Below are 25,598 nucleotides of genomic sequence, written 5' to 3' on the forward strand. Positions count from 1 at the left end.
AATGACAAGTCTCCCTCTATTGAGGGAGACTTAGGAAGGTTTTCCATAATTCTCTAAAGAGTTATAAGATGAGGACATCCCCACCTGGCTTTTGGATGGAATTATGTAGGGTCCGGATGCCGGCAGCCTTCTTGTAATTTTGAAACCACCAAATGAGATGACAGGGTAGACATTTGAAAAATGCCTGGACCCTCGACAACAAGGTTGTTGTGCCACAAAATTTACCATAGTAAAACTGCAGCACCTCAGAACTTATAGTTGCATGTAGGACTTAATAAATGCTAGTATTGTTCAAACCGGTTTTAACTGGGTTTCTGTAAAATTGCTGCTGAACACACCCTTGCTGATAAGATCCCAACAATTGCTAGTTCTTCTGTTTGATTTTATCCCATAAAGAAGATTAAAGGTTTTAAAACATCTATTAAAGTTAATTTTAATTATGGTGACTTAGAGCAGTAAATAAACCATAGGGTTACTTATATTGAGAAGTAATTTAAACACATTTTGTGACTGCATTGTATCTATGAATAAAGGTGCCGATATTGTTGGATCAAACACAACAACAAAGCAGAATAAAATTCTGAAAATAGTACTTCCCAATAGCTTTTTTAGAAGTACAAAAACTGGCTAATGATGTTAACTATAATCAAATCGTTATGTCAGTGTTCAAAGTAATGACAAATTTGAACTCAGGCAATATGGATTGAAAATACATATATCTGAATATATCACTTGGGACCAATTATTATGATGTGTACAAAATTTCAGTTGAAATTCTATCTTTTGTCTCAAACACTTGAATGTTATAAAAAGATCAATCTGGGCCCTCCCTGGTGGCGCAGCGGGTTAAAGCACAGCACTGAGAAGCTAAAGCCGCTTCAGCATGAGTTTGATCCCCGCCTGCCCCGGAGGTGACCACATGGCGTGGCAGACCTCTCCTGAGCAGTGTACTTCACTGATCTGCCTGTTCTTCTCCCCACTCTGTCTCTGGTCGACCCTGAGCCTCTGGCCTGTACCCCAGTTCTGTATGCATAAATAAATAGTTCTTTAAAAAAAAATAAAGATCAATCCTAACTGGGAAGTAGAGCAATTTCTGAAAGTATGTTAAAATGTATTCTATTTTCTAATGCATAATCAACTTGAAAAGTTGGTAAGAAAATTTAAATTGTACATTTATATAAAAAAAAAACTAAAGCAGCCTATCTAAATAATTATTAATTGTTGGCTTTTCATCACTGCTTAAGAATCTACATTGCTGAGTCTAAACACTTAGGAGTCAAAAACATTAAATGTATCCTACATAAAAAATACAAAAGCAGGACAGCAGAAGCAACTACAAAAATATATTTAGAATTAGCCCCAAGGAACCTACAGCAGTGAAATGATGGATGGAACACACAATGAAATAAAACTAATACTTCTGAGCTTTACAGGTTCAAAAAAAAAAAAGTACCTGTATGGAATGGCAGTACCTCTTAAGTAGAAATTTTATACTGACGTTAGCAAGACAGGAAAGCTCAAAAGCACATTTTTTTTTTCCCACAAACACAAAAGTATCTGGTGATTAATCAAAATGGATGGAATAATCAAAAACTGAGCTACTGTTTGCTAGCTAGAAAATATTTGATTTATAGGTATTCAGTTCATTAATGCTAACACTAATGAAACGATTTTGATCACACTCTAAAAATAATGTAGTTTTAGAATGGAGTCCCAATAAAGTATAACTATAGTAAAAATATTGTCTTTTTCTGGGGCCTTCCCTGGTGGCGCAACAGGTTAAAGGCCAACACTGCAAGCTGGCTGGCTGCCCCACTGGGTTTGGTGCGAGTTCGATCCCAGCCTGGAGGAGGTGATCCACATGGCCCACCTCCCCTGTCTCAGCTGCTGCTCCCCTCAGCAGTGTATTTCATCATCTGTCTGTCCTGCTCCCCACTCTGTCTCTGGTGAGTCTTCTCACCACCCCTGCACCTGTGGCTTGTACCTGAGTTCTGTATGCATAAATACATAAATCTTTTTAAAAATTGTTTTTTTCTAATTTATAAGAAAACGTTGTTGGTTAATAACCAGTGATTTTGGTGCAGTGCCCCCTCTGCTGGAAAGACACAGCAAAATTACATTAGTTCTTTAGAGCCGAAGAGACTTGTCTTTGATTCTCTTCACCCAGTGAGGACTGCTACCTCCCAGAACCGTAGGGGGGGAACTTTAAAGATACCTATACCTGAGGCAAACCCCAGGCCAACTGAAACCAATCTCCAGAAGTAGGTCCTGTGTATGGCAGTTTAAATTCACCAGTTGATGCCAAAAGCTTATAGAATACTGTACTTTTACTGTCACTGAGAAGGAGGTGTAATTTCACATGCGGAAACAGACCTGAGACTAAGTGGAAGTTACATGGATTGCGGAGGTCTTACTCTAGTTGAGTGGAAAGGAAACAAAGGCATTGTGTGTTATGATTTGGTTACGTTTACCTTGGGCTTTTCATCAAGGATCTGCTGACGAATCTCCTTGTGCTTCTCTATGAGTTTTTCTTGCCGTTTACTTTGTGCCTCTTCTAACTACAAGAAAATTAAAAGTAAAGTTATTTCATCTAAATGATCAAGTGAATGCTGAAAATGGATAGCTAGTAAGATCTATTATTACAACAATTATGTGATAATTAGGTATTATTAGTTATTTAAGTATTTCATTTCCTGATCAAGGGATGCTCTCACAAGTGTAGGAAACTGTTGATAAATAAATATTCAAGTTTGGTGATGAGTGCAAAGGTTGGGGGAGGGGAGTAAGGTAACTAATTAGTATTTTAAAAGTTTCATAAAAATAATATTTTTTGGATGTGGTACATATACACAATGGAATATTACTCAGAAATCAAAAAGGATAAACTCATGCCTTTAACAGCAATGTGAATGGAGCTGGAAGGGATCATGCTGACTGAAATAAGCCAGAAAGAAAAGGAAAAATACAGGATGGGTTCACTCAGCAGAAGTATAAAGACTAGGGGAGAAAACAATAATAATAATGAACAACTATATACCAGAGACATTTTACAGGGGGTGGAGTGGGGAATGGGATCAAAAATGGTGGGGAGGAAAGTGCACTGGACTATGGAGATGGCACACAGGTGATATGGTGGTGGGAAGCCCATGGGGATTACAACTGAGATGGAAGAAGGCACAAAATGATGTAAAAATAAACTACTACATATTATTTTTAAATGTTATTTTTTTTGCAATAAGAAGTGTCTCTGAAGTTTGCCATCTGAAGTTTCTTTGGAGGAGGCACTCATTTACATCATGTTTCTGGGCTCCTGACTAGGGAAATGTTTTTTGGGAGGTGGGGAATGATTTTTTGTTTCTCTTTAGATCCTTTCATGTAGAGGATTACAATTAAACTTGCAGAGACAGGAATTATGAAGTACTTTCCCTCTGAAGTGCTTTCAATATGAAGTACTGATGGTAAAAAGATACAACCAAGCCTGGCACTTCAGTCCGGAGACGCACACTGTGCTTATCAAAGGGTCACATGGTTTGTAAAGGAATGAGGGATTAGGGGACATACCCTCTTGATGTACTGCACAACCTCCTGGATATATGACCGGATCATCTCTGTCTTTTCCCTAAAAGCAAATGACACACAGATCATTATAGAATGCAGCTGTTTCGATGAAGATGGAAAACTTCCAGCCTTCCAGATGAAAAGGTACAGAAATCTTCACATTCTTATTATGCTGCAGGGAAAGTCCAAACCGATCAGCTCTGGACAAAGGTCAGTTTTCACCCAAGGGCAAACTTTCACTAAGTGCTTGGAAATTTCCTGATGCTATGAGAAATGAGTATTTAGCTTCTCCCTAAGGGAAGCTCTTACTCAGTCTTTATCGAAAAGACACTGCCCTGGGTGCATCTCAGTACTCGAATGAATTGCTCTGAGTTCAGTGTTAAAATTTTTACAACACAGATATTTTGGAAGGTTAATTAGAAGAGAAATTTCACAGATGGGTCTCTGTGTGGATGAGAACCTGTTATTCCAATTCAGAATAAAGCCATCACCAGGTGAGAGGGGTAAGAGGGCTGAGAAGGGGTGAGGAGGGTGAGGGGGAGAGACGAGGTGAGTAGTGTTCCTTCTCCTTACTCTTCCATCTGAGTTTTGTCTTTGGATTTAGCTTCTGTTATCTTCTCCTGCCTCTTTTTATCCATTTTCTTCTTCAATTCCTTCTTCTCTCTGAAATCAAAATGCAAGGAAAAGTGAAAAAATATTGAAGCAAATGGCAATTTGTGTTGAATATGTTTATAAACGCAAGTCCACTGTAGTAAAAGTAGAGGCTTACTTTTCGCAGATTTCTTTGAGCTTCTTTAACTGGTTGTTCTGACATTCTTCAGCAACATCTGTCAATTTTTGAATCAGCTGGGAAAAGAAAGTACCAGTATGCTGTTTTACATTATCATAAACAAAGTACCCGCTCCCCCTGCCGCGGTCCACAATGGTGTCTGTAGTTGGACAAGTCTGTGACTGACAGCGAACAATGGTTAAAACTGCTAAGACTGGGGCCTCCCTGGTGGTACAACAGGTTAAAGCACAGTACTATGAAGCTACTGAAGCCACTGCAACACAAGTTCTATCCCTGGTCAGGGGGGTGGCCCACAACATGTGGCAGACCTCTCCTGACCCCTCTGCTGCTCCCCTCAGCAGTGTATTTCAGTCAATCTGCCTGTTCTGCTCCCCACTGTCTCTGGTGAGCCCTCTCACCCCTTGCACCTCTGGCCTGTACCCCAGTTCTGTGTGTATAAATACATAAATCTTTAAAAAAAAAAAACTGCTAGGACTTTTAGGCAATAAGGATATAGTTTAAACCTAACACCTTAGCTCAGTTTTACTATGGAGTCTTCTGTCTTTATAATAGTGTGCCAATTACCACACTTTGACTTAGCACCAAGAAAGATAACAGTGGGGACCACATTTTTCAGCCCTTCTTCTTAAGACTAATTAAAGGAGGAATATAGGGTAAATGAACAAGGGGTCAGAAAAAAAAAAGACAAAACGAACAGGCAAATTATAAATCTAAGACATACAGCAGGGGAGGGAGAGAGGAATAGGCCCAAGCAGGTGTGGGAGGAAAATAAGGGACTGTGGCGACAGTGCACAGGTGATGTGATGGTGGGAGTTTTATGGGGATTACACAAATACTGAAAAAATGAACAGTGATGTAAAATTAATTAATTAAAAAGGAAGACTTCAAAAAAGTGTGATTTTGGTCAAGGAGCGTAGTTTCTCTGAACCTACATTTTCTTGGTTGTAAATGAGGTTATCAATGATTTTTTTCTTTTAGAAGAACCAAAATAAAAATGAGTATGATATAAATGTACCTCATAGTCAACTTTGAACTCTTGTTGACAGCTATCGTTCACATCTAATTGCTATCAGGATGACATAAATTACCCAATTTAGAAACAGATGTGTGTCATCTGTATAAATTTCAGAGAACATCAGAGATTCTCTTCTGTGCAACCACTGAACTGAGAATTCATTTAATGCTTCATATCTATTTTTTTATCAGACCAAGCTTTAAGAGTGAAACACCTGTGTGTGTGTGTTTTAAAGATTTATTTATTTGTGCTTACAGAACTGGGTTACAGGCCAGAGGCTCAGGGACGGCGAGAGGCTTCACCAGAGACAGAGTAGGGAGCAGAACAGGCAGATCGACGAAGTACACTGCTGAGGGGAGCAGCGGGTGGGTCAGGAGAGGTCTCCCAAGCCATGTGGTCACCTCCAGGGCAGGCAGGAATCAAACTCATGTGGAAGTGGCTTTAGCTTCTCAGTGCTGTGCTTTAACCTGCTGCACCACCTGTGTGTGTGTGTGTTTGTGTGTGTGTGTGTGTTTAAGATTTCCTTATACTTACAGGCCAGAGGTATTTGGGGTGAGAGGATTCACCAGAGACAGAGTGGGGAGCAGAACAGGCAGATCTACTGAAATGCACTGCTGAGGGGAGCAGTGGGCAGGTCAGGAGAGGTCTGCCACACCATGTGGGTCAGCTCCCTGGCTGGGGATCAAACTCGTGCTGTAGTGGCTTCGGAAGCTTCACAGTGCAGTGCTTTAACCCACTGCACCACCAGGGAGAGCCTGCACCTGTGTTTTTATATCCTCAGCTCTCTGCACAATTCCTAGCAGTCAGCAGGTGCTCAGTAAATGTTTGTCAGTTACATGAACGTTATGTTATCTTCCAATCCGGTCTCTGTCATTATTCCACATGAAGAAACTAGGGAATGTTGTCACTGCTCCAGTAGCAGAAGCAACTGGATTTCTGCCACCAAGCTGATGATCCAGCTTCCTGTGAAAGGTCCCCAGCCTGATTCCCCAAAGGAGGTTCTTAGATACAGCAGGACTAACTGGTTTTTTATAAGTAACAGCTATGACAGTGACTAAGGTAACCTAATCATAGCACAGGCAAACTTGCACGGGTCATGTGCCCATGTCAGGCACAGTCTAAAGAGTTTCATATCCTTTAGCTTATTTGATTCTAAGAGTTGCCCCGGGAGGTCGGTGCTATGAGGCTCAAGGTCAAGGCTCACAGCAGTGGTGAGAGGTGGAGCAGAATATAAATGTACATCAGGCTCTGGCTGTGGCCCCCACTGCTCCCAGGCTGCTTCTCTTTAGGATGCTGAGTGTCATTTTGAAACACTCCTGTTTATCGAAGAGAATAAAAGAAGTAGAAAAAAAATTGCCTTATAGAGTTAAAATAAATGAGCAGTTACTTGAAATTGGCATGAAATTTGTTTTCATATGTGAAGTAGATTGAATATGAACAAATATTAACTGGGGCTTGGACCAGCAGACAATCTGTTTAATCGTCCAGAAGGGATTGATCACGACTGTCACAATGAGAGAAATCATAAATGACTACAGCTTTGTAGAGCCACTTAGCAATGTCTGGATGTAAGATTTGATGGGCAGAGACTGATGATTTCCTTGAGGATTCCTACAGTGCCTCTATCATAGCTGAGAGGTCATTTCTCCTCTCCCATTCACCCCAAGGAGCCACAGAAGGATAATCAGGGATCCCCAACCTTGGATGCAACATCAGATCATGTGTGAGAAACTTCAAAACACAGATTCTAAGGCCTGGGTAGAACTATGGCCTCCGAGCTCTGGGGACAGGGCCAGGAATTGGTATTTTTAGATTCTTCCCAGGAGATTTCAACGTTGAGAGATTGGGGGCCTCCCCTCTTTCTACCCACTGTTAAATCTCTCAGCATTTTTTTTTTAATTCAGTGGCATTTGCAATCCTTTTCTCATCTCTATCATTCATCTGACTGCAGAACATTTTCCTGTCTTCAGGGTTATGTCACTACCTGCTCATATTGTTTTCTTTCCTCCTTCTGCAACAAAGACATGAGATCTTAGTCCTTGTACTCAGTGATTCTGATTTTTATTTTTACCTGGTTCAGCCAATATTCAACTGCCAGCAGCTTTGCCAGTTTAGTGTGTTGGATTGCAGTTCTCAGTCTGATGGATCCACCCCTTGGTTTTGCTCTTGGCTCTTCCCCAGGTCACTTGAATGTGCTCTTTATTGTCCTCAAATCTGACTTCTATTTCCTTTGGTCTCTTTACCTCAGTAATGCACTTTTATCTACAATCCAACCACATATATGAGGCATCTACAAATAGCTGGCAAGAGTTTAGAAAGTCTGAGTTGATGATTTATTTAGATTCTGCTCCTCAAAGTGTGGTTCATGGAGCAGCAGCACTGGCATCGCAAAAACTCAGAACTGCAAAGTCTCATGATCAACTAAGTAAAAATATATATTTTAACAAGATTCCAGGAAATTCTCATGCAAATCAAAGTTTGAGAAGTACCGTCTAGAGAACTAGGAAAGAGGAAAGTAGAAGGTAGCCTTTGCTATGGTCTGATTGTTTGTGTTTTCTCTAAATTCATTTATTGAAATCCTAACCCCTAATGGATAATGTCAGCAGGTGGGGCCTGCTGAAGAAGTGAGGAAGGTACAGCCCTCATCCTCATGAAGGCATGAGGGTGCCCTTATAAAAGACACCCTAGAAAGCAGAGCACTCTGTGGTCCCCTCCACCATGTCAGGACAAGGTAGAAGATGGCCATCTGTAAGCCAGGAAGGGGTTCTACTAAGGCATCCAAACCACAGGTGTCTTGACCTTGACTTTCAGGCTTTCAGAACTGTGATGATAGAAGTTTGTAGTTTTAGATATTCTGCCTATCATGATTGGTTATACTGGCCTGAATTGACTAACACACCCTTTCAAACTCCCTCTTCTGTCTCAAAAGATGCTCAGACCTTTATCTGCTTTCTCTTCATTATCCCAAACTTCACTTTCTCATGTCTGAAATAGGGGCATTTCCCTTCTGAGTCAGTGGTGAAAACTGAAAGAGAAAACACATGCAAGCCCTGATAGGCCAAATCACAGATTTTTTACTTGATTCATTACCCTTCCTTCCAAGAAAAAGTTTCTTGCTTTTGCTTTCCTTCCTGTCTTTGCTGGCTTATGGCAGGACCTGATCCTCCATTTTAATTTCCCTTCTCAAACTTTTGCCTAAACTGGAGACATTCCGTTTGCATAAATGTACAATCAACCCTCGGCAATCAAAAAAGATAAACTCATGCCATCTGTAGTAACATGAATGGAGCTGGAAGGGATAATGCTCAATGAACACTAAAGTATCAAATGGTTTCACTTATAGGAGGAATTTAGGAGAACAAAATAAGACATGGGAGGAGTGTATTGTTATTACAATACAAGACACAACAAAACAAACCGAAACAAACAAACAAACAAAATTGTAAACCAGAGCAATCCTACAGGGGAGGGGGACAGAGAGGAGAGGGATTGGAAGGAGGAATGTTGGGGGCTATGACGGGTGGGCAAAGTTGGGGAGGGAGGAAGTAAAATTTGTTTTAAAATGAACAATAATGTAAGTAGATATAAAATAAAATAAAAAACACAACCCTATTTTCCCTTTCCGTTGCAGATCGCTGAACTGTTTGGCTTTGGCCTTCCTTTCATTTCTGTTCATAAATTGGGAAAGTAACTGTTGCTTCCAAAGTTGCAGTTAACCATCCCCTCCTTTAACCCCACCTTCGAACTTCCATTCCAACCCTTGGGATACACCTAACTTTGCCTTCTAATTGCAAAAATGTTTTTGTCACTAAATTTATCGACTATTTCTCAAAGCATAGCTTTAATTATTCTAGAGATTTTTACACCTTTGTTCACGATACTCTTAGGATTACAAGACATTCTTAGGCTAAAAGAAATAAGAGTTCTATTTATAAGTTAAATAATTATGTATAAGCAATTCAATAGTAGTACTTTACAGAGTGTCCAAGATATTAACTTGATTTCTTACAATCTGCAAAATACCCCACAGCTGTGAATTCAATATGGTACCTTAGGGTGACTTGGCACCCTAATTTTACCCTCTGGATAGGCTCAGTGGCCAACCTCCTTCATAGGAAACTCTCGTCCCTGAATTTACAGTATCATCAGCAGTTGCCGGAGTTAGGCTTCTCTCCCCACTGTTCAGCATCATCAAGTTCCTTGCCAAGCAAGGTAGATTTGTCTTTTATAAAAGACAAGTAATTGTATTTCCCCACTTAGTATCACCATTCCACTCTAAGGTGAGCATTACCTTTGACTTCCCTCTTAGGCATTTTCCCCATCCAGTGGGTCATAGAGATTTGTTAACTTTTTTCTGTTGCCATGTATCTTATGGCTTGGTGCTGACAGTTCTCTGGTGCAGACTCTCATTAACTCCAGTCTGGACTTGGCAAGCATTCCCTCCCTCTCCTCAGTCTCCTTAATCAATCCATTCCATCCTAAAGATGCTTCCTTTTTTGTATGTCCCAAAACATTAGCTGGCTAGCTCCAAATGTTATGTTCTGGCTCTAAATTTCTTTTCCTGATTAACACTTATCATCATCAGAGCAGCAGTTTTTGCTCTCCAAACTATCCAGGGACACTCCTGCTTCTGTAATTTGTCTCAGGTTCTTCTTCCATCTTAATGTTATTTCTAATTGAATAGAAGAAAGCGCAGTAGAAAACATTCCAACTACCGCAGAAATCTCCACAGAACCATGAGGCTCTCACCATTTGTGGTAAGGGAAGGGCATGCTCCAAGATCCCCTTTTACCCATGGCCTATCTTTCCAAATTAGGCTTCTATTGATTGCCCAGATAACTCTACACCTTGTTCCTTAATTGGCCTTATTTTTTATATTATTATAGTTTATTTTTATATGGACACACTTTAATTTTGTTGCCCGAAAAGATACCATGGTTGCCATCTCCATTGTTAATAATGTTTGGAAAACTTGCTTAATGCAAAATAAGCACTCAAAAGTTATTATGAATGAAATCTTTGACTGCATGTTCCCAGATCTCAGTGATAGCTGAGAAAATTCATGTCCAAGTTAAGGGCTGTCGATTGGAATTATTTTAAAAATAATATAAATTTGGGATTTAAGTAGATAATTTTGGTTCCATTAGAAAAAAATACCTTAATGTGCAATCCAGATGTATTTTTAATATATGTGGCTTTTGAATGCAAAAAAGAATTATACAGGTTGATTTTGAAAGGGGACATCTTTGTGCTTAATATGACAACATTTAAATATGCCTCCCCTATATTAAGGTCCCCTTGGCCTTCCCCTCTTATGGGCACCCCTCTCTGGTACATTCTTCCCTTTCCAGCATTTTTTCAGAAGACCAACACTCTATGTACTTCTGCCCTTACAACACTGACTGTTTTCATTAACACTTCTCCATAAGGCCCAGGAGGCAGAAGAGTTTATATTATGAGTCTGTCAATTATAGTGCCAGACCATAGTGCCATATCTATTGATTAGATATGTATGTCAATAATTTATCTTTTTTCTATGCTAAATAGAGAGTGCGAATGACTTCTTGTTTTCTCTGCCCAATACTGCTTCTCCAGGAAGAATATTCTCTGCCTTCTGAGAACTGGCCCTATAGCCACTTTGGTCCCCATGGGAGCTGGCAGGGGGATGCTTTATCCTTCACCTCTTGGCCAAATTTCGTGGCCCAGAGGATACACTGGCCTAAGTGGGAACAGGCATGCCCTTTTGTCCAGAGGAGACTCGTCAAGATTGCAGATTTAGTTAATCATATGACCCAAATAAGCCTTTTCCCAAGATGCATCCAAACTGTTACTGGAAAGAAAAATATAACTTAAAAGGGGTTAGTAACTCATTCTGACAAGTGGAATCTGGCTACTATTTTGGAAATGAGTAAAACTAACAGCCAGAGAAAAGGAGGGTGGTCGAGAAAAAGTGGAAGGGAGAAAGAATATGCGGAAGGGTGGTTTTCAGCATCTCTCTCTTATTACTTTCCCTTACTGGCTTAGACTGTCAATCTATTCTTATGTGATCCACCTGCCTATTTTCTAAAGATTACTCTTCTAAGTTTATAGGACCTGAGTTTCTGTTGCTTGCAACCAAGAAAATCCTGACCCTAAATAAATAAATAAATAAATAAATAAATAAATGGATAGATAGATAAATAAGTAAAAAAATAATAATTACATTTCTTACCCGCCAGTAAGATGGAGTAAATTTTAATTTTTGGTTCAGCATTTTTATTGTCTGAGACAAGGATCTAGAAGATATTGTGGGATCTATTTTCACACAATCACTGAGAAACTTTTAAACTAAACTGAGGACACACTCACTTTTGTTGTATATTTACTATCAGATCAACTCTACTCAAAGAACTGTTCATTCATGGATTAGACAGAATATTTACTGAAAGTAAGCTCTGCATTAATGTTAGGAAAGAAGAAAAGATTAATTTAGAATTCCTATAAAATAAATCAAGAGTCTATGTGGTAAACTAAAATACATAAGCATTTAATTTTAACTTTCAGCATGATTTTATTTTTTTGGCCCAAAGGAATAGACACATTTCAATAATACCGCTTATTTGTTTACCGCTCATGACAACTCTCCTAGTCAAATGTTCCAAACCTTTTAAGGAGTGAAAAGGAAAAATTCTGGGGAATATAATTTCATGCTTGTCCTCAATGCCATGCTAAGTTTCACTTGGCTTAATCATTTGAAGGCCAGAGTTTGGTTTCCATAAAAGAAACTAATTCTTTGAATCTAACTCAAGAGGGATAAACAAAACAAAACAAAACAAAACACAGACAGAAGTTGGTACATTTGGAGGCTCTTCTAAGAAGGTAATTTTGGAAAATGGGCAATATATCAAGTAAGAATATTCACACTTAAAGCTGACTTTATTGTCCTTCTCCTTCTACTAATACCCAGGAAAGACAATGACTTCAAGTTTTCACTAAAAATTACTTGGTCTTCTTTACAAAGATTATGAAGCATCTAAACTAAGTATTGATCCACAAACTAAGTGCACTACTGATAATTTCAAAACAAGGTGAATGTTTATGATGGGGTGTAACTGGGCATTTCAAATTGAGAAGTATTCATTCCTTCACTCACTCAAGGGATATTTATGCATGGATTATCATGTAATGTTATTGTTTCTGTGCAGAAGAACTGGGTGGCAGGTCAGAGGTATGGAGGGTGAGAGGATTCCTCACAGAACGAGTGGGGAGCAGAACAGGTAGATTTACTGAAATGCACTTTTGAGGGGAGCAAAGAAGAGACAGGTGAGGTCTGCTGTGCCATGTGTGTAGCTACTTGGCAGGGGATCAAACTCAGGACATAACACTGACACTTAAATCCTAGGCCACCAGGGATGCCCTGTGCTAGTTATTGATGGCTAAACTGTGACCAGAAGACAGACCTACTCATTTGGAATGGATATTTCATACCAGTTCCCATAGTTTTGCAAATGGAGAAGAAAATATTAGACTAATAGGGCAACTATCTCTATCATTCTCTGAGATATTATTTCATATCTATGGGCTTTTTTAAACAAAGTATACCTTCATATAACTTAAAAATTTTTTAAGATTTATTTATTTATTTAAGATTTATTTATTACAAAACTGGGGTAGAAGCCAGAGGTACAGGGGCAATGAGAGGATTCACCAGAGACAGAGTGGGGAGCAGAACAGGCAGACTGATGAAGTACACTGCTGAGGGGAGCAGCGGGCGGGTCAGGAGAGGTCTGTGCACCATGTGGGTCAGCTCGCTGGCCAGGGATAGAACTCGTGCTGTAGTGGCTTTGGAGAGCTTCATAATGCAGTGCTTTAACCCGTTACGCCACTAGGGAGAGCCAACTTAAAGATTTTCATTTGAATATAAATTTGTGAAGAATCTTGAATTTCTTTTTTTTGGAGTGGGCAAATAAATAAATACATGTGAAAATTTGAGCAGATTAATAGTTGACATTGATATTTTGGTTCACTAAATAGCCTGTTAAGTAACTTTTTGCTTTTGAAATTTTACCATTGTGATGTCAACTTTTTAGCTTTCTGAGAAGTATAAATGAGTTAAGTAACATACACTTTTGAAGATATGTCTGGTATTCCTTTGAGAGACTGTCAATTGGAAATAAGTTTTCAAATTTAAAAAAATTTGATGAAAGGAACTCTAGTTGAGGTATTTCATCAGCCCAGATAATATAGGGGTCCCTTCAAGTTTCTGAGCCTTCTTTCCTCATCAGTAAAATATAGTATCTAAATATTCTCTGAAGTTCCTTTGATCAATTGTAAAATGATATTCTATAATTATATTTTTTGCTTTAAAATCCTGAAAATAATAAAAAATGGAATTCATGTGTATGAAATATTTAATAATGATTACGAATAATCATTATTCATAAATAACAATTAACAATAGGCCTAAAATATACCCTCATAATTGTACATGTTAATGAAAGTACGTTCAAGAGTCACTGAAAAGATGTGCATATCACAAAGGATACCATTATAGATTTTTTGAATAAAATGAAAAATGAGAAAACGATTGCATCTAGTCAAGTCAAATGAGAACATTATATGTGATTAAGCCAATTAAAAAATTCTAAGATAAGATTTTAAAATTCTGAAATATTTCATGGTCACTTTGTTTAGAGAGAAATGAAATAAATAAGTATTGCTTACCATCCTGATGTGAGAAAGAAGTAATAATATTTGAACTGGAGGTTTTTAATTAATTAGCAAAGGAAACTTGACTGAAAGAGACATGATTTGTCCTGTGGTTTGTCATTAAAGCAGGGCAATGAATCATGGGCTTAATATTTCAACAGTTTACTTAGAAGCTAAGCCCAGAGGAAGAGCCCTTATATAAAGATAAATGTCATAGCATATCAGCAACCTTTTTTTTTTTTAAGAAAAGTACAAAATATATCATTTCTGTATCCTTCACTTGCTAGATGGAACCAATGAATCCTGTAATTCCAGAGGGCACAGACTAAATTGTCAGAGTTATGGATTCTATTTTGGAATTTTCCTTTCAGCAGAATCTCTTCTGTTCTCAAAACTTCTTTAAGTTGACACAAGTCAAAACTATTATTTTCTTTGCCTTTGGGAATGGTTCTGTTTACTGACATTTTCCCCTTAAACTTACTTAAATAGTTACCAATTAGCACATAAAAAGCATGAAGCTAAAGATTGTGTACAAAAAAGTTTGAGAAATTTATTACTTTAAATTGAAATCCCGGGCCCTCCCTGGTGGCGCAGCAGGTTAAAGCACAGCACTAAGAAGCTTAAGTCACTTCAGCATGAGTTCGATCCCCGCCTGCCCTGAGGAGAGTCACATGGTGAGGCAGACCTCTCCTGACCCGCCCGCTGCTCCCCTCAGCAGTGTACTTCATTGATCTGCCTGTTCTGCTCCCCACTCTGTCTCTGGTGAATCCTCTCACCCTCTGCATCTCTGGCCTGTACCCAGTTCTGTATGAATAAATAAGTAAATTAAAAAAAAAATGAATGCCTAGTGACATGTTTTAAAAAGGTCTGGGAGTATGGAACATTTTTTTTTTATTTAAGTAAAACAAGCTTTAGAGTGAGAAGAAACTTTACATTATTTGTTGTGCAAACTTTGTTTTAGGAATGAGATGATGTATCTCAAAGAAGTGCAATGGTTAGCTAAAGCTGCTTAACCAAAACTGGAAGCCATGATGCTTCACTCAAAACCTGCACATACATCCTTTGGTAAAGAATGATGACTATGTTCTAGACACTGTGCTAAGCTTCTATGGATGTTTTGTTCAGTCTTGCATCCAAATAATGAGGGCTCTATGAATTTTTTTTTCTTATCTCTTCATTTCTCCTTTTATCCACACTCTACAATATGACTTGCAGCTTCCCTAACAAGAGATAGAGTCTTTTCCCAGTCTCATATCTGGCTTTGGCCAAAAAGGAGGCCCAGAGACTTCTCAAGAGACCTTTCTCATTTCCATCTGCTACCGTTTGGAATCTTTTCCAACAACCACATGAACAAGACCAGGCTAACAACTGGATGATGAAAGATGTGGATCCATACAGTCAGCAGTCAAGATCCAGAAACCCAGCATCCAGGTGATTGACAGCTGAACCAAAAACACATGAATGAGCCCATTCAAGACTAGAAGAAAGATCCTGTTGAATCAAGCTCAAATTGTCATATAGAATCATGAGCTAAATAAATAGCTACTGCTTTAAAAAAGAAGTCTGGAAATGTTTGTTATGCAGCAAAGCTAACTGATAAAGATGGAAATACTCTTAGTAGGCCAACTTGATTCTACAATCTGTGCTCATAAGCATTTTAAGTTCCTATGTGCAGGGACCAAATTAAGGCTTGGTTCATATAAAATTCCCATATAAGGCCCATAGTAGGTATTTGATAACTTGGTGAATGAATGATTATGTGCTATATTTTGTACTTTTTAACTTGTCCAACCTCTCAAAATAACAAATGGAAAGTAATAGCATGATCTCTGTGGATCAAAAGGACAGGAGACAATTCACCAGAAAAATAGCTAATAATTATAAACAGTAATTTATAGACCAAAGGAATACAAAAGGCTTAAACACAGTTGACAATATGCTCAGTTTTGTTCATAATTAAAGCAGTGGAATTTTTTTTTTAAAGATTTATTTATTTGTGCATACAGAACTGGGGTACAGGCCAGAGGCTCAGGGGTGGTGAGAGATTTCACCAGAGACAGAGAGTGGAGCAGACCAGGAAGACTGATGAAGTACACTGCTGAGGGGAGCAGCGGGTGGGTCAGGAGAGGTCTGCCACACCATGTGGTCACCTCCTGGGCAGGCGGGAATCGAACTCATGCGGAGCGGCTTTTTAGATTCTCAGTGCTGTGCTTTAACCCGCTGCGCCACCAGGGAGGCTCCTAAAGCAGTGGAATTTAAAACAGATTATCGTTTCTGTCCATATCTGTATATTCCATATCTTAATACTGTTCTTTTCATATGTGTGTGTGCATATATGTATTTGTATAAACAATACATTATTCTTTTCATACATACACACAAATATACAAAAAGAACACTATCTACTCTACTAGGGTTACCCAATGGTGATCATGAAAACTGTCAAAAAAAGAATATATTTTAACAATTACTTCATTCCTTAGTTCACTTCTGGAGTCTTTTTTTTTTTTTTTTTGTGGGGAGGAGTGTTTACCTCATTTCATGGAAAACATAAACATAAAACATAGTTCATTTACTTTTCCAGAAGAAAGATCCTTTGTTAAAATGATAATATTAGCAGAAGAGAGATAATAACAAAACTACAGCAGAGATACTTCCTGAAGTTGCGATTACTCCTGATATGTTTACTTCAGCTGAGTGACCACAGAAGAGAGAAAATTCAAGGTTGGCTTCCAGACAGACTGCAGCAGCAAATTACTGAAATCATCTGATAGAAATCATCAAAAGGAAGACAATGAGCTTCCTTAGGCTGCAACAGGATGTCAAAAACTGCACTGCACATTTTTATTTGAACTCGAGCTTCTAGCCAATTCGTGTATTACCACAAAAATAAAAAAGGCTTTCAGTAAAAACAATGATTTGTGCACACTATCTCATTATTCTTCTTTTAAAGATGAATCTTTAAAGTTCAGTGAATTGAAGATTAGTTTTATGTCCTTGGGACTGATGGAAAACTGAAGTTCACAGCTACAGTGGGCAGAAATCAGTGTATTTGATTCCAGAGTCCCACTCATCTCTGCTCACATATGGATGGCCATTCCATTCACAGCTAATCAGCATTCACCCAACTTTCTGTGAAAATGTTATTTCAATCACCTGGGACTGGCAGGGAATTGGGAAATTTAACCCTGTGGGTCGTATGTTGTTGGCTTGAGACACAGGCGGGCTAGGCAGAAGAATGAGTCATTAAGGTAGATGTGAAGGATAGGACAAATGAATGGGACTGGAATACGTGAGACTGAAAATAAAGGAAAGTGGAGAAGAGGTTGAGAGCCATCCAATATAGGGGGCTCTGCAGAGGATCAAGGATGAGACACCTGTGAGCTAAACTGAGGAAATCTTTTTTTCTAAGCCATTAAACCAGAGGAAAAAAAGACATACAAGATGGAGGCCAAAGGCTTCTGCCAACTGACAAGCAACCCCACAACATCACCTGAAATTCCCTTCCTATGCTGTGGGTCTTATTAAGCTTTGGTATACTGCTGTGATTGAGAGTGATCATGAACCCTCAGTGGACCCGAGGGTTCTTTCCAAAGTTACCTTAAAATTAAAGCCTAACTCTGATCACATAAATATAACCCTAGGTGAACCTATTGCAGTCAATGCAAACCAGGTAAAGGACTTAGAGTGGATTCCCTAGCCCTGTAGTTCTTCCCTGGAATACGTTTTCTTATCTGGGCTTCAGAAAATCCCAAGATTTTAGGGTGTATACCACCCTGAATGGGTTCAGGGAACTTCCATCTTTATTTTCTCTCACTTCTACCTAAAAGTAATGTTTTGCTTTCTTTTGTGAATACAGGAAGGAAATCACAGGAGTGATTTTGGTAGGCCCCACTTTCGTCAACAAAATATGTTTATATACTGATGATCAAACTGAATAGTGGAGGGCACTTTGTACTTTCCCTTGCAACTAAAGTAAGGTCAATCATATTTGAAAAGTATTTTCAGCAATATAAGTATTCCAAGGTCCTCAAAACAAATTTCTTCAACTTGAATGTGTAACATGTTACCTGGACTCCTACTGAGATACCACTGCAATTGCCCAATGACAGATGAATGGATTAAGATGTGGTGGTATATAACACACACACACATTGGTGTATCCATATATGTTCCACACACATATAGAACATATATGTATATATGCATGCATATATTTATACATATATGTATATAATGGAATACAACTGAGGTATAAACATCTGCAACAATATGGATGGAACTTGGGGCATTATAGTAAACAAAGTAAGTCAGAAGCTCAAAGACAAACACCATATGATTTCACTCATATGTGGATTCCAAAGAAACAAAATGAAGAAACAAACAAAAATAACCAAAACAACCCCTAGAAATCTGACTGCAGAAATGAGGCTACCTGAGAATGTGGGTGGTGGGAGTTGGAGAACAAAGGGAGAAGGAGCCAAATGGACTGAGTGCATGATGGTGGAGGATCATAGGTACTTTGGTGGTATACATGGTGTGGTAACAATTTTTGAAGAGGTGTGTATCTGTACCCCTAAAACAAAGTGTTGTAAACCAACATTAACTCTACAAGATAAAATAAATAGATAACATTTTGACCAAAGTAACATAATAAAATGCAAGTTGTGAGTTAGCATTTCTGGGGTGGGATCTGAGTATCTGCATGTCTAAGCTTCTAGCTCATTTGGGGGCCACATCGTGTAACCAGACTGCAAAATTACTGCATGTAGCGCGTTAAGGATGAAGATACTTATTTGTGCATGTAGAGAAAACTCTTTGAAGCTGGGAGTCTGTGAAGTTTGATGCACATTTTGTACTTCCCATGATAATAAGGCAAAGTAGCTCAAAAATACTCTTAGTGTTTAACAGCTTGTAGAACTAGTCCTGTTGGTCCCTGGTCTGCATGTTCATATCCATTTGCCGGTACCTTTATGGCCTCATCAATCTCAGGGTATCAGAATGGTTTATAATACATGCTCCCCCAGGATGTACAGTGGCCACATGTTCATCAACTTTATCTCCAGTGTCTATCGGGCTGCTTTGCAAATATTAAGATTTTAATGAAAATTTGACAGGGATTTTAATGATGACACAGTTTCATTCTTGATCTTGAACTTTGGTGTTAGCATCTAAAATGTGTGACCCGTTAGCCACACGTATTTTCATGGAATTCCTGAATCAATTTTGGGAGATTAACAATCTCCTGCTTATTTTTCCTCTTTTTACTGGGGTCTGCTTGTTTTTTAATTACACTTCCACTTGTCTAAATGAGCCAGAGACTGGTGGTAATTCAAAACCACAACCAAGGATAGAACTTATACTTCTGGGTGTCTTTTTGTCAAATGATTTCCTGGCAGAACAATATCTGGTTATTGCAAATGCAGTTGGGAGAAAGTTCTGATACAAACAACAGATAAGGGCAGGTGGTATAAATTGTCGATGCCTTCTCCAAAAGCCGTAAAATAAACTTTGTTTGGTTCTAAATCCAAGGTAGGTGTGTCTTAACTTTTTTAGGGAAGAGGCGTATAGGTGTGGTTGATAGGTACTGAGGCTTTCTCTGAAACTCCAATCCACCAGCGGTATTTTCAAATCATTGAGCTGTAATTTAAAATGAGTTTCATGGTGCAGTGAACACAAAGCTGTCAACAAAGTGAGGAACAGGGGCCCTCCCTGGTGGCGCAGTGGGTTAATGCACAGCACTGAGAATCTAAAGCCGTTTCTGCATGAGTTCGATTCCTGCCTGCCCCGGAGGTGACCACATGGCGTGGCAGATCTCTCCTGACCCGCCCGCTGCTCCCCTCAGCAGTGTACTTCGTCGATCTGCCTGTTCTGTTCCCCACTCTGTCTCTGGTGAAGCCTCTCACCATCCCTGAGCCTCTGGCCTGTACCCCAGTTCTGTATGCACAAATAAATAAATCTTTTTAAAAAAAAAGTGAGGTACAGTATCCCAGTCACTGAAATGAGGAGGCTAGTGCTGTGTGTTCTGTGTGCGAACAATGACTTCTAGCCTGGATTAGTGGTGGCCGTTGCATAATGGTTATAAAGCAGGGTCTCCAGGGCCAGAGGACCAAGGTTTAAATCCGACCTGCACCCACTTCTTATTACAGAAGCTTTGAAAGCTCATGTTTTTCTGTAAATTTTTTAAACTACAAGATGGACTGACAAGGTTGAGGGTTAAATTAGACAGTTCTGGATGGTTTAGAAAGTGTATGGCCCTATGGGGTGATCAATAGATGTCAGCTTTTAAAATGCTTATCACTGTTATTTTCTGGAGCCGTAGGGTGAGGCACTGAAGAAAGTCAGGAGTGCCTGTAGCTGGTCCCAAAGCCACCATCTCCATTAAAGTTCATTGTGACCTCCAGTATGTTGAGGCAATGCCCTCTGATACATACCTGATCCATTTCATTACTGAGAGTTCATTTCATAGTTCACAAAACAAAGCCCAGCAAAATCAGGTGGAGTTCATTAAAAATGAATCCTTGAGCCTCACACTTAGGTAAGAGGCAGCGGTCTCTAAGTGTCAGCCTAGGGATAGAAGTGTTTGCATCACCAGTCTTACTAGAGGTCTGTTGAATTAAAAATTTAGGGTTGGACCTATACCAGCCCTTCAGGTGATTCGGAGCAAGCTTAAGTTGAGAATAACTGGTCAAATGGAATGTGACCTTGTATAAGCCCCACTTGTGACAATTACCTGCTCCTTAGCATAGTGTGATGGGGGAACGAACACCAGAGCAAAGAGTATTGAATCACTCCTCACACAGTCACTCCTTAGCTACTCTCCAAGCAGAAACAGCCTCAGAATTCTCTTAGACGGATGGACAGTCCTTCAGTGAAAGAGTGGACAGGCCTGGCACACGCCTCTTAGATCCTATTTCCTCTGGGAACACAACTTTATCATCTATTGACTTGACTTGTTTTTGACACAGCTTGTATCCAAGCCACTTTATTGATGTATGTACTTAATCTATTTACCCAATTGTATCAGACGGTAGGACAAAATCCATCAGCAATGAACGTGAAGGCATTTTCTCAAAGCGAGTCTTGGGAACTGGGCAGACACCACTCGCCATGGCCATTTAGACACTGCTTTCCCGAATGTAAGAGAATGGATTCTGCATTTTCCCCTAGTTTTTGCAAAATCCATGTATATCACAATAAGGTAAACATTTGCATCATTTTCTTGATTTTTTTTTAAACGGACATGGGCGAGTTCTAATTCCTCGAGACTGCAAAGGTCTCACAAACTTATCATGACCCTCAAACACATTAATGAGAGTAAAAAGAATATAACAGACTCATTATGGAACAGAGAAAGTACATAAAGGAACTGGAGAAGTGGGGTTAATAAATAAGTGGTCTTGGTAATTTCCAGCTCTAAGATATTTTGAGTCTGTTGCTTTTAAAACTCTAGTGTTGAGGCCCTTCCTGGTGGCGCAGCGGGTTAAAGCACTGCACTAAGAAGCTCAAGCCACTTCCGCATGAGTTCAATCCCCACCTGCCCTGAGGAGATCCACATGGCATGGCAGACCTCTCCTGACCCGCCTGTGCTCCCCTCAGCAGTGTACTTTGCCGATCTGCCTGTTCTGCTCCCCAGACTGTCTCTGGTGAATCCTTTTACCCTCCACATCTCTGGCTTGTACCCCAGTTCTGTATGAGTAAATAAATAAATCTAAAAAAAAAAACAACAACAACAAAACTCTAGTGTTGGGTATTGATTGTATTTTTAGAGACCTTGCAATGTGCGATTTGCATCAAAATAAGATTGTTTGCTAAGGAGGTCCCAGGTGGAACTGCCACTGGGAAGGTAGAGGCAGAACTCTTCTTAATGGTTCTCCAACAGAATCAAAGTTTTGTCTTAGAAAACAGGCTTTTGGCTATAGAAACATAAGTCACGTCTCTTGGGCTTACCAGTTTAATATGTTCTCGCTTCTGGTATTTTTCACTATAATACTGCTCTTGCCGGAGATTAAGCAGTTGCTGCTGTTGTTTGTCCTTCAAGTCTATTAACTTCTGGGTCATTTCAGCATCCAGCGCAGCAAGATCTTGCTCAATCGTTGAAGAGCCATGGTCAGGGCTGCTTGGCTCTGACCTGCAGGGACACAGAGCTCGATTCACAAAACATGCCAGTCACTGCAAAGTGGAGAGGTTTGCTCTCCAGAGGACGCCCCCCCCCCAAAAAAAAAAGGTTTAGAAAGAAGCATTTCAATAAACCACTTGAAGTAGAGGTTACTCCAAGGACAAGCTCTAGCTGAGTCCAAACACAGGAACTGGAGTAAATCTGTGTTGCACCAGAAAGAGGTAGAGGCAGAAAGGACATGGTGGTGACAATGACAGTCCTTTTGGGGAGAAACAATGTCTCATATGAATTTCACCTATTTATTCATTTTTTTAAAACAAAGATTTATTTGTGTTTTGCATACAAGACCTGGGTTACAGGCCAGACATGCAGGGCAGGGGGTGGTGAGAGGATTCACCAGACACAACATGGGGAACAGAACAGGTGGACTGACTGAAATATACTGCTGAGGGGAGCAGTGGGACATCTCTCCTGGCCAGCGATCGAACTCACGCTGCAGTGGCTGTGGATGTGGATTGCTTCAGGGTGCTGCACTTCAACCCATTGCGCCATCAGGGAGGGCTATTTATTTGTTTGTTTGTTTGTTTGTTTATGTTCAATGGGGCATGTATAATTCCCAGCTATGTTCATCCTGTAACAACTTCAGGAAACTGTGTCCATATTGACAGGAGAGTAGAAGAGGCGCAGCAGGTTGCCTCTGCTGGACTGTGGATGGAAATGAGTGAGCCGATGCTGAGGCCATGAGCCGGAGACACAGTTGCCATATTCTGCTTCTTGACATCTTTTAATAGCAAGCATGTGTTATGAAAATACACACCCCTCTTGTCTTATGAAAGTGATACCAGATAAACTCATATTAAGTTGAAAATACATTAAGTCCAAAACGCATTAAATATAACTAAGCTACGAGCATCATGATTTAACCTCACCCACCCTAAGTGCTCAGAGCACTTACATTACAGTTGGGCAATCATCTAACAGAAAGCCCGCTTTGTAATAAAATGTCGATCTCTCCTGAATCCTAATGAAAAGGGCACTAAAATGAAAACTAGTCCATGCAATATCAGGATTTTATCCTCATGATTGCCTGGCTGCCTGGAGGTACCATGAGGTCATGTGAGAACCGTATCACTAATGTGGGGAAGGAGCATGAGTCAACATTCCAAGTGGGGTTTCCACTACGTGCTATCACTTCACATCATCACAAAGCCTAAAAATTATAAATCATATGCATTATAAATTGGGGACCATTTGTATCTTTCTTTGGGCTGTGCCAAATTCATTGATCCTACTACACTAAATAGTACGTTCCGCAAAAATACTTAGATGACAAGAGAAAGAAGGATGAATTAGTACACTGTAAATTTTTTTGAGTGCCTTACTCTAAGCAGGGTGACTTTCTTCATAGTCAGAATACCATAATGATATTTAGAAGTTTAGGACTAATGTTGAAATAAATTAACGGCAACTTGTTATCATGTTAAAACATATATAGCATGAGTCCTTGAAATTTTGCACTTTGTAATACTCCTAGTAAGGACACATGAGGGGAAGAGACAATACAGGGTAGCAAGGGCAAGTCTGCTCTCTTCACTTATATGGAAATCTCTGCAGAAAAATGAGTAAAGCACTAAGATATTCAGTCCATCAGACTGCCTTATGGCCATCAAGCAGAACAGGTGGAAGTTTCTTAGAATCATCTGGCATGAATTCTCACCGCTTTCTCTTTGCAAGGCACTGCATGGAGATGCAATTGTTTGAAGTGGATGTCAGGATCCCACTTCATTAGAGAAGGGACACAAAATTCCATCAGGTGTTCCTATTTGCTTTATTGATGCAATGCCAAATGAGAACCAACATTCCACAACACTCATGGACCCTGAGCTATCAGAATTACAAGGTATCATGGAGGTGCTCTACTGATCAACATTGGAATAGGGTAGCAGAGGTGCCAGCTTCGCATGAACAGGAGACACACACACACACTCTCTTATAGCAGGAAGTCATTATACCCAGAACATAAAGGTGTTGCTTCCATTGGCCACAATCATGACAGCTTGAGAGGCAAACTGTCAACATGTATTACCACTCAATAAATGTGCCCGGCGTTCTCTACTTTTGTTTTACACAACACAACAAACATGTGTGACCATCTCTATTTGGGATACAAGGAAACTGAGGTTCAGTGAGATTATTCACTTAAGGACACAGTAGGGGGTGAGTGCTATGCTGACCCCAGGACAGGCATGTTGGGGGTGGGGGGGGTGTGACAGGATGAGGTCTGGGCTGTTACGGCAACAGGCTCACTGCACATGAATATCTTGACAGAATTCACCGTGGAATAGCCTTTGTGCACATTGCACAGGAAGTTGTGCCAATGGAAGTGTGAATAATAAAATAATTTAACATACAAAATATCTACTCATCACTCTGAAATATTTTCAGGGTTTTAATGTGTGTAATGAGGGAAGGGAGAAAGATGGAAGTAATCAGACCTCAGTGGCTTTGTCTCTCAAATAACCATTTCTCCTGATGTGTCTTTGAATACTAGATGTTTAGGGGTTTTCTTTTCTTTTCTTTTTTTTTAAGGCAGTATAAAAATATCCAGGGACAATGTTTCTACATGTTCTTTAAAAACACAGTTTAAGGCATTATCACTTCTTGCCTAATGTTGCCGGTGCAAGATCCACAGATGAAATCTTTTGGTAATTTATTTTCAGGAAAATGTTTGTCCCTTGAAAAAGGAAGTAAGTTTCTTCTAATAAGATGAGAAAAATTGTCTGAGACATATTTCCCTTTCTCAGGAGCTAGGAGGTAAATTCTGTGTTCAAGGACAATAGTTACATTAAATGACTGGTGCTATCCAGTAGAAATTCAACATGAGCCATCTATTTCATTTAAAATTTTTAGTAGTTCTCTTAAAAAGTAAAATGGGATGAATGGAGTAAGCTTTAACAATATATTTTACTGAACCTAATACATCCAAAATATTGTCATTTCAGCAGATATTTAAAATAATGCCAGTAAGAGCCATATAAATATATGAGCAGCTTTATATTCTTTACTTTCTTAGATGAGATCTGAAAACTCTGGTAGGTATTTTATATTTATAGTGCATTTCAGTATTGATGAAATACTTTCGAAGGGCTCAGCAGCCATATATATCAGACAGCAAGGTTCTTAGTCTCTGGGGAGGTGTTTTGCTATTTTTCTAGAATGTTTACATACATGTCTTCCATCATAAATTACCTGAAAGTTTGCAGACTGGAAATTTGCAGAGTGTAACTTACAAGTGAATAAACAGTCACATACCTACCACTACAGTAAAATATTAGAAGTTATAGGCCAAGTGTTGCTTGAACTGCTTGCAACTGTGGGCAAATGTTAATACCTTTAGAATTCATTTCTTTCTTTCTTTTTTTTTTTTT

General features: G+C 39.4%; 1 protein-coding gene across 2 annotated transcripts in view; it reads right to left on the minus strand.

The window, feature by feature from the left end:
- Positions 1-25,598, minus strand: part of PLCB1 (phospholipase C, beta 1 (phosphoinositide-specific)) — a 591,356-nt gene that overhangs the window by 65,740 nt on the left and 500,018 nt on the right. For both annotated transcript variants that reach the window (XM_004687179.2, XM_004687180.2), the window contains exons 27-31: positions 22,002-22,182; positions 4,328-4,404; positions 4,132-4,221; positions 3,562-3,619; positions 2,472-2,558 (exon numbers count right to left, since the gene is read on the minus strand). In XM_004687179.2, the coding sequence (XP_004687236.1) occupies positions 2,472-2,558; positions 3,562-3,619; positions 4,132-4,221; positions 4,328-4,404; positions 22,002-22,182 (493 nt within the window). The remainder of the gene's footprint in view (positions 1-2,471; positions 2,559-3,561; positions 3,620-4,131; positions 4,222-4,327; positions 4,405-22,001; positions 22,183-25,598) is intronic.

Source organism: Condylura cristata, unplaced genomic scaffold, assembly GCF_000260355.1.
Source record: "Condylura cristata isolate star-nosed mole 26May11 unplaced genomic scaffold, ConCri1.0 scaffold00022, whole genome shotgun sequence".
Classification (NCBI taxonomy): domain Eukaryota; kingdom Metazoa; phylum Chordata; class Mammalia; order Eulipotyphla; family Talpidae; genus Condylura; species Condylura cristata.